Source organism: Caretta caretta, chromosome 13 (assembly GCF_965140235.1).
Source record: "Caretta caretta isolate rCarCar2 chromosome 13, rCarCar1.hap1, whole genome shotgun sequence".
In the NCBI taxonomy this organism is placed as follows: domain Eukaryota; kingdom Metazoa; phylum Chordata; order Testudines; family Cheloniidae; genus Caretta; species Caretta caretta.
The window spans coordinates 2,596,721-2,606,754 of record NC_134218.1 but is presented as its reverse complement, the minus strand read 5'-3'; the positions used below and the strand labels follow the sequence as shown (position 1 = coordinate 2,606,754).

The window sequence follows — 10,034 nt, the reverse complement described above, 5'->3', positions numbered from 1 at the left end:
AGTGAAAGTGATTCTGCTAGGCCCCAAACTCCCTTTGCTGTATTCAGAGTGAACCAAGTTTCAACCTTATCTCTGACTTTTTCAAAATTAAATAGCAATAACAAGACATAACACACCTACCACTGTCTGCACTATTGAAGCGATGGAATATGAAGGAGAGCTGCTCACGGTAGAATCACCTTAATTCTTTTCCTTTAGTTTTTGCATTAACTGAAGTGTTATGTGTTTTGTAGAGGATATTAATATATGATTAATATTTACTAAAGTTTACCTGAGCTAGTGTGGGGAAGAAAACCTTCATTTCTAGAGAGACGACAGCAGGCTTTTCTTGTCCCTGTATGTTCCTCTTCCCCAGGTCCGTGCACAAACATAAGCAGTCATATTTACCATTTCATTAGAGCAATTAGGAACAAAGGAATTACTAGACATGGGATTTATCTAGTCCACTATCCTGTTGCCAGTAGCAGCTGCTTCCAACCGCTTCACAGAAAGGTTCAAGAAAACCTGCTGTAGGCAGTTATGGGATAATCTACCCCCAGGGAAGTTTCCTCCTAATTCCCCATCGTACACACACTCCTCCATCTCCACTCCAAATAGTTAGAATTTGTCTAAAACCCTGAAACACGAGGGTGTAATTTTTTAAACACTACTATGGCTCTGGCGAGTCTTGTTATCCACCAGTGTTTAATCCTTTTTTGAATCCTGCAGTTAGCCTCAATGATATATTGGAATCTATTGCTACATGTGCTAATTGTGTGAAGAAAGTATTTCCTCCTTTTTATCAGTTCTGAATTAATCATTTATCAACATCATTGAATAGCCCTTTATTCTTGTATCAAGACAGGATGAGTAGAGACACCTCTTCTCTCCTCCAGACCATTCATTGGTTTGGATACTTATGTCCCCTTCCCTAATGTAAACAATCCTACTTCTTCCAGATCTCTTCTTACAAGTTTAGACACAGGAGCCTAGCTCAGAAGTAGACCCTTCAGATTAACAGGCACTCAAGTATCTATTAAAAAGAACAGGAGTACTTGCGGCACTTTAGAGACTAACAGATTTATTAGAGCATAAGCTTTCGTGGGCTACAGCCCACTTCAAAGCTTATGCTCTAATAAATTTGTTAGTCTCTAAAGTGCTACAAGTACTCCTGTTTTTGCAGATACAGACTAACACGGCTGCTACTCTGAAACCTGTCAAGTATCTATTGTACACTTAAAAAAAATCCAGGAATTTTCTTAAGTGTACACTTTAATTGATTCACAATTCTCCTACCACCACAAGCTTACATAACTCAAAGTTTCTTTATTTATTCTTTGAAGACACTATGAATTCACAGTTCTTTCCCTCCTACTCCCTTTCCTGCCAATAGAATGCACTAGCTGTGGAGCTAAGTTACAGAAGTTCATACATAAAAGAGATGCAGTTAGGAATGTCCTGCTCTGATTCTAATAATCCCACTCCCACCCCAGTGATGGCAGGCTGTCAAATAACTAAAAGGGCCAGTGTTCTAGCAAGTCTCTGCAAACTGCAGTATTTAATCCATGATCAACACTGGACCCGAATGATTCCTACCGTGAAAAAATTTCAAAAGCCAAATACTTCTTAGGAAATGTACCACTCAAGAGAGATACCAGGAGTAAATATGTCTTCACAAGAAATCTGGAGATTGTCCACAGATTTTGTACTGTGAGTGACGGTCTGAATGCACCTTATCAGCAACGTTGAAGTCTCCGTGATGAAGGTCTAGTTTCGTCCTTCCAGTATCTGATTGATTGCTCTCATTTCCTCATGGGTCATGGAGTTCAAGTTAAATCCTTTCAACTCAGGTTTACCTGAGGAAGAACAACAAGCGGGAAATAAAGATATTGTTAAAAAGCATGCTCACTGGCGCCTGGTGAAAGAGTTCTCTAAACAACTGCCAGAACAAGTAGTCTGGAGAAGACACTGCTGTATTTGGCTGCAGAATTGTTCCCATAGTCATCACTGACTGAACTACCAGCAATTAGAAACAACTGATAACATGTTAGTGGTGCACAGTGGGGTCTGCAACAGAACAGTCCCAGGCACATGCCCACAAAACTCGGCAAATATGGGGCTTTTGCTGTAAAGAGAATGGAGGGGATTTATTCTCGGAATATAATTCATGGATTTTTGGACCTCTTCCCTCCACCCCTCACCTGATTTGTGCTCACAACCAAATGTTTCCTGACCCTTTTCAAATACCTTGAGCTTCAAAGAGATGGTTGACCTTCACTCTCAGCTCTTTCCGAAGTTGGTTTATTTCCTCGTCTAAGTGCTTCTGATCTGAGAAGATAGTGATGATGGTGATAATGAAGCATCCTGGAGTACAGTGAGTTAAGGCAACATCAACTCTGAGTGAGGGGGAACTCTTCTCTGCTGCCTATTCCTTGGATTCTCACTCTCATTAAAACTTGCTGCATTTGTTTCGTCATATAGAAAAAACTAGGTATACAGTTTTCTTTCTACAGAATATACTCATGCCAGATAATCCCTTCCAGTTAAGTATAAGTGAATTGAATGGTAAGAGAAACAAGGTTCTGGAGCCCAAACAGGCTCATCTGTAACTGCATTACAACCTGTCAGAAAAGATATGCCATGAGAGTACTGGGAGCCAAACCGATGGTTTCTTAAGAGTAACCGTAAGCTATCTGGGACAGGTACTGTCTTTTGTTTGGGTGGGAGGGTGTGGGGGAATGTACAGTAACTAATTATCAGGGCCTCTGGGTACTACCACAATACAAACAGTTAATATTTCTAAACCCACCCACTTTCATAGATTTTAAGGACAGAAGGGCCCATTATGATTTTCCAGATTGACCTCCTGCATAGTATACTCCTGGGGGGATTCTGTGCCAAAAAAATTAAAATTCTGCAAAATTATGCATATTTTGTCAAAATAATGCAATATAATCACACCAGTTTCAATTGTTTTCTTAATTTATTTAAACTAAAATATAGAAAAAAAGTCTCAGTAACTATTCAGCGTTTCCTAAACAAATGAAAGTTAAGTTACAAACACTTGATAACTAATCCCCTGCATTCCAGTTATAATCCTGGAATTTAATTTGAATTACAGAACACCACACAAAAACAAAAAAAAGTAAATATTTTAAATTGCTCAGACTTTCACACATGAAAGTCATACAGTTTTGCTAATCATTGTCCTGGACCTGGCTAGGTACTTTGGAAAGTGCTTGGTTCTTATGGTCCTGACATTTTTACTGACTGCTTGGTAAATGTTTTATTTGCCCTCAAAGTCTTTTTTCTTCATGAGGTAAGTAAAATAAATCCTGAGCTGTAATCTAACCCCATTGTGCCACTTTGACACAGGAAAAAAGTGATAAAGCACATAGAGCTTCCTAGCTGAGGATTCCCTTCCTGTCATTTATAAGACTCCTTTACATCACTCTGGCAGTGTAGGGGCCTTGAAACTTTCACAGATTTTCATGCTCCTGGGGGAACTGACTCAGAATCATAGAATCATAGAATATCAGGATTGGAAGGGACCCCTGAAGGTCATCTAGTCCAACCCCCTGCTCGAAGCAGGACCAATTCCCAGTTAAATCATCCCAGCCAGGGCTTTGTCAAGCCTGACCTTAAAAACCTCTAAGGAAGGAGATTCTACCACCTCCCTAGGTAACGCATTCCAGTGTTTCACCACCCTCTTAGTGAAAAAGTTTTTCCTAATATCCAATCTAAACCTCCCCCACTGCAACTTGAGACCATTACTCCTCGTTCTGTCATCTGCTACCATTGAGAACAGTCTAGAGCCATCCTCTTTGGAACCCCCTTTCAGGTAGTTGAAAGCAGCTATCAAATCCCCCCTCATTCTTCTCTTCTGCAGGCTAAACAATCCCAGCTCCCTCAGCCTCTCCTCATAACTCATGTGTTCTAGACCCCTAATCATTTTTGTTGCCCTTCGCTGGACTCTCTCCAATTTATCCACATCCTTCTTGTAGTGTGGGGCCCAAAACTGGACACAGTACTCCAGATGAGGCCTCACCAATGTCGAATAGAGGGGAACGATCACGTCCCTCGATCTGCTCGCTATGCCCCTACTTATACATCCCAAAATGCCATTGGCCTTCTTGGCAACAAGGGCACACTGCTGACTCATATCCAGCTTCTCGTCCACTGGCACCCCTAGGTCCTTTTCCGCAGAACTGCTGCCTAGCCATTCGGTCCCTAGTCTGTAGCTGTGCATTGGGTTCTTCCGTCCTAAGTGCAGGACCCTGCACTTATCCTTATTGAACCTCATCAGATTTCTTTTGGCCCAATCCTCCAATTTGTCTAGGTCCTTCTGTATCCTATCCCTCCCCTCCAGCGTATCTACCACTCCTCCCAGTTTAGTATCATCCGCAAATTTGCTGAGAGTGCAATCCACACCATCCTCCAGATCATTTATGAAGATATTGAACAAAACCGGCCCCAGGACCGACCCTTGGGGCACTCCACTTGATACCGGCTGCCAACTAGACATGGAGCCATTGATCACTACCCGTTGAGCCCGACAATCTAGCCAGCTTTCTACCCACCTTATAGTGCATTCATCCAGCCCATACTTCCTTAACTTGCTGACAAGAATACTGTGGGAGACCGTGTCAAAAGCTTTGCTAAAGTCAAGAAACAATACATCCACTGCTTTCCCTTCATCCACAGAACCAGTAATCTCATCATAAAAGGCGATTAGATTAGTCAGGCATGACCTTCCCTTGGTGAATCCATGCTGGCTGTTCCTGATCACTTTCCTCTCATGCAAGTGCTTCAGGATTGATTCTTTGAGGACCTGCTCCATGATTTTTCCAGGGACTGAGGTGAGGCTGACTGGCCTGTAGTTCCCAGGATCCTCCTTCTTCCCTTTTTTAAAGATTGGCACTACATTAGCCTTTTTCCAGTCATCCGGGACTTCCCCGGTTCCCCACGAGTTTTCAAAGATAATGGCCAATGGCTCTGCAATCACAGCCGCCAATTCCTTCAGCACTCTCGGATGCGACTCGTCCGGCCCCATGGACTTGTGCACGTCCAGCTTTTCTAAATAGTCCCTAACCACCTCTATCTCCACAGAGGGCTGGCCATCTCTTCCCCATTTTGTGATGCCCAGCGCAGCAGTCTGGGAGCTGACCTTGTTAGTGAAAACAGAGGCAAAAAAAGCATTGAGTACATTAGCTTTTTCCACATCCTCTGTCACTAGGTTGCCTCCCTCATTCAGTAAGGGGCCCACACTTTCCTTGGCTTTCTTCTTGTTGCCAACATACCTGAAGAAACCCTTCTTGTTACTCTTAACATCTCTGGCTAGCTGCAGCTCCAGGTGCGATTTGGCCCTCCTGATATCATTCCTACATGCCCGAGCAATATTTTTATACTCTTCCCTGGTCATATGTCCAACCTTCCACTTCTTGTAAGCTTCTTTTTTATGTTTAAGATCCGCTAGGATTTCACCATTAAGCCAAGCTGGTCGCCTACCATATTTACTATTCTTTCGAATGGGAACAGTTAACTAATAATAGGAACAATAGGCATGCTGCTACATTTCTGCCCCAGAGAATGAGATCAATTAACTCAGGCAGGCTGCTTCATTTGTGCCTCTAGCCTGCCTCACCCATAATAAAAAGCCCTACCCTTACACACCAGGGAACTGCAGTCACGAGGGACAAAGTCTCTCTCTCTCTCGTTGGCACACAGGTACGCCCAGCCCCGCACCCCTCCTCCTGACCATGATCACCAGGCACGCACCACCAGCCCCCCCACAATCTCTGAGGCTGCTTCAGGCACGCTGGAACAGATGCGCTGCCTGGGAAGAGACACGTGTCCCCCGGCAGATTTTTTTGTGTTTTTCTGCACGGGGGGGCACAGAAAAATGCAGACCATATGAATTTTGTGCCGCCGCATGCCGCAGAATCCCCCCCCAGGAGTACAGGCCAGACCATTTCACCCAGTTACCCCTGTACTGAGTCCAGTTTTAAAATGTGCCACCTTTCAATTTCATTGAATGCCCCTTTGTTCCTCATATGATAGAGGCAAGTTGAATACAAGTTCCCGATCTACCTTTCTCACCCTTCCTTTTTTTGTATACTTTTATCACATCCCCTCTCTACCAAGGTGGAGAACTAACTCATCTTCCTTTCATAGCAGAGATTTTCTTGTCACTCATCTCTGAAGCCCCTCTAATTCTGCTGCATCCCCTTTGATATGGGGTGGCCCATACCACACACAGTATCAAAGGGAAGGTGCCCCATTGATTTATAGAATGGTATTCAGATATTTTCCATATTATTCTCCAGCCCGTTCCTTATGCATCCTAAAATTGTTTGTCTTCCTCACAGTTGCTGCCCAGGACTTATAGAACAATACACAGTGATGCCCAGGTTTTTTTCCTAAGCAGTGACAATTAACGTACATCCCAGGGAAATGTATGAGTGGTTCAAATTATCCCCTCTAATGTGTATTTGTCACCACTGAATTCCACCTGCCATTTTGCTGCCCATTTACCTAGCTTGGAAGTTCCTCATCAGCACTACTCCCTCATTTCTTTGACCTAATTTGTTCCTGTACAATTTATACCCAAGTATTAAAATATTAATTTAGCTTTTTACATTTAATCTCCTAATTCCTTAGTAAAAAGTGTAAAGGCTGCACTGTTAAACACTCAGCACAACCTGGACAGAGGCCACCTCACTTCACAGCCAAGTTAAGGGCCTCTTCCTCTGAATTGCACTCAAGGAAAGTTGTGGGGCACTTTGGAAAGGATATGCAGGGTACATGGCTCACAAAGCAGGTTGACGAGGCAAAGCACTGAACTGGGTGTCAGGAAACTCCAGTTCTACTCCTTGCTCTGCCACTGACAAGCTACTCCCCTTCTCAGTGCCTCAATTTCCCCATGTGTAAAACACAGGTACTGGTACTTAACCTTCTCTGGAAGGCACTCTGAGGCCTAGGGATGAGAAGTGCTATCTAGGAGCTAAGCTTCCAGGCAGTGGTGAGAATAAAAGTTCTGGATATAAAAGCTCTAAGTCAATAAAGACAGACTGGCTCAGCAACCAAATTAGCACAAGTACCATACTTGTGACACAAGACACCTGTGTATATGTCCAAGGGTATGAAAAAAAAACTTGTTCAATCCTGGCTGAAGCTTGAGAGTTTACAAGCAGGTTTTAGAAATCTGGCATCTGTCTTACCTTTCTGAATCATTTCCTTCGTTTTTGAATTTGGAAGCTGAATAAACATGTTTCCAAAGCAAACCATTGCTTTATCTGAAACAGAAAGACAGCCTGTTTAGATATTTTCATAATGAAACATGCTCCTCTGCATCCTGCTGGGTACAAAATAAATGCAAAATCCAACCAGCAGGCTAGTTTTTGTAGACCCTTCTGTGCTCCACAACAGTCTGCAGAATTGTTTAGGTGTGTGTCTAAGAACAATTAAGCAAGATTCAGTCTCATGGAACCTGCGTAAGAGTGAGTTAGTCACAACAAACACTGTAATTGACCTCTCCCCAAATCTACCTCCACTCTGAGGCACAAACTCGCACAATTACATCCGCAGCTGCAACTGTGTGTTTAATCTGCATGTGCCATTTTGGAAATGTGGCCCTCCATCACTTTGCAGGCAGGGTGTGTCAATTACAAAGATAACACAGCAACTTTGTGTCAGGCATGTCAGAGAGCTGAAAATTTCACAGATGTGAACAGCAGCGCCAACACTGGATCCCTCACCAGAAGGGTCTGGGTCCTTCTGCAGAGCCCTGAGAGCTTCTCGGTTCTGATTCCGCTTTAGATCCAGGTCCACAATCTGGAAAAGAAACAGGAACATTCAGATTTCTCCGGCCTAAGGTGAAATCATAACTGTTATGAGCTGGGTGAAGCCTTGTTTTGGGTTGAGTTAAAATCCCACTGAGAGCCATAGGTCTGGACTTACCCTGCAATTAACATAACCGCAAGGGTAAGCCCCTGCCCAGGACAAAAGGTGAGTGTGAGGCCCCTGGGACTTTCTGGCGGAGCATCGTTTCGGGGAGGAGTGTGGGATGAGCAGGTTACACGAACACCGGTCAGGGATGGTCTAGAGAATACTCAGTCCTGCCATGAGTGCAGGGGAGCGGACTAGGTGACCGCTCCAGCTCCCTTCCAGTCCTACGAGGGAACACGGGGAAAGGGGGAGCGGCCCAGGGCAGAGAACGAGGCAGAAACAAGCTAGAAAGCCGAGCTGCGCCCGGCGGAGCCCTGGGAGAGCCGGAGAGCGAGCCAGCCAGCGAGCTTTGGGCTCTGGCGGCTAAAGCGGCCGGGGGCTGCGGCTCAGTTCCCGGTTCCTCCCGCGCTGGGGCGAGAAGGGGCTTCCTACCGGCCTGTAAATCGCCCCCCCGCCCCCGTCAGTCCCCCCCCCTCCAGCCGGGGCCCGCCACGGGGCAGCGCCAGGGCCGCTCGGCGTGGCTGGCCGGGGGGTCCCCAGGGGCGCCGCGATGGGCCCGGGGAGAGGCCGCCCGCGGTACCTGCCGCCGCCCCGCCAGCACCTCCTCCGCCAGCTCCTCCACCTGGGCCAGGTAGCGCAGCACGAACTCGGGCTCCCGCGCCATGGCGCCCGGCCGGTCCGCCCGCAAACCCGCCCGGCCGGGAACCGCGGCCCGCGGGCGCCAGGGGGCCGGGCGGGCCAGAGCCGCCCCTCGGCCCGGGGCCTGGGCCGGGCCCGCCCGCTCCTGCGGCCCCTTGGGCCCCCGGCCGGAGCCCGCGGAGCCCGGCGCCCCTTCGGCCCCGCCGCCCGCCGCGGCGAGCGGGCCTGCCGGGCCCCTCCCCGGCTCCCCCCGGGGGCTGCCGCCGGGGCCGCTGTTGCTGAGGGCGCCTCCCTGGGGCACCCCCGCTCTGCGGGGCTCGCCGGCCGGTGGGGGTCTCTTGTGGAGGGCGCCCCTGTGCGCTGTCCCAGGCGGTGCCCTTGCCTCGCCTAGGGTGACCGGACCGCAAGTGTGAAAAACCGGGAGAGGCGGTGCGGGGTCACGGGCCCCTGTGTTTCCCAAAAGAAAGTCCTGAATAGCGGGACTCTCCCTGTAAAACCCGTACACCTGGTCACCCCAGGTCACTTGCGCCGACCCCTCAGCCCCAGCCATATTGCCAGGCGCCTCCCGCTCCGGGGGGACCATGGCACCCGCCGCTGCCATGCACCTGCCTCTGGGGTGGGAGGTAGCCCTTGCTTAAGGGCAGGCCCTGGCGCAGCCGAAGGGCCCCGGGCTGGCGCAGAATCCTGTCGCGGGTTGGAAGGCCCCGGGGGTAGAGTACCCTTACCCGAATTATAATTGGCCTTGGGGCGAAGGGCACAACGCTGAAAAGTGCCGTGGAATGGCTCATGAGCACCAAGTCAGCGTTGGTTCCTGGCTTCCTGCTCCCTAAGTCCCCCTCTGAGACCACAGAGGTGCACCTGGTTAAACCAGATACCAGGGGTCTGTAGGTTTCAGAGTAGCAGCGGTGTCAGTCTGTATCCGCAAAAAGAACAGGAGGACTTGTGCCACCTTAGAGAGACTAACCAATTTATTTGAGCATGAGCTTTCCTGAGCTACAGCTCACTTCATCGGATGTCTGTAGATTATTGATACTCCTAGATGCTATGCAGCTGCATAATTCTTCCTTCTAATTCTGAATACGGCAGCATTCAGGATAACTTCAGCTTTCAGCCTAGATATGTGAACTGACTTCTTTACCTTTGGTCCTTGTTACAAGAACTGAGTGTTTCTCTGTGGAGAATGGAGACGTGCTGAATGGAATGGAGGCATCCTGAGTACATTTGCAGGGGGCGTTAGTGCATGTCTGTGCGAGAGAGAGAGAAGCAAAAAATCTTCGGTCAAGATGAAGTCGTGTTTATATGGCAAAAATCACTTGAAATTAAACAAATATGTTTTAGAGACTTTCCAGTCAAAAAGAGGACAGCTTAAGTAAATAGCCTCTGAGTTTGAAATAATTGAGAAAGGACAAAGGTCTTGTTTGCAGTATAAGAGCAAAAAGGGATGTCAAATACTTGGTGAGGGGTAGGGA

The 10,034-nt window shown here is 47.4% G+C and overlaps 1 protein-coding gene across 1 annotated transcript; it reads right to left on the bottom strand.

Annotated features, from left to right (window-relative positions):
* Positions 1 to 809: 809 nt before the first annotated feature.
* PDRG1 (p53 and DNA damage regulated 1) lies at positions 810 to 8,645 on the bottom strand. Its single transcript, XM_048819489.2, has 5 exons — positions 8,507 to 8,645; positions 7,737 to 7,812; positions 7,200 to 7,274; positions 2,227 to 2,307; positions 810 to 1,835 (listed from the first exon to the last, which is right to left on the bottom strand). The coding sequence occupies exons 1-5, from the start codon at positions 8,588 to 8,590 to the stop codon at positions 1,747 to 1,749; spliced, it is 405 nt and encodes a 134-aa protein (XP_048675446.2). The 5' UTR covers positions 8,591 to 8,645; the 3' UTR covers positions 810 to 1,746.
* Positions 8,646 to 10,034: the final 1,389 nt, after the last annotated feature.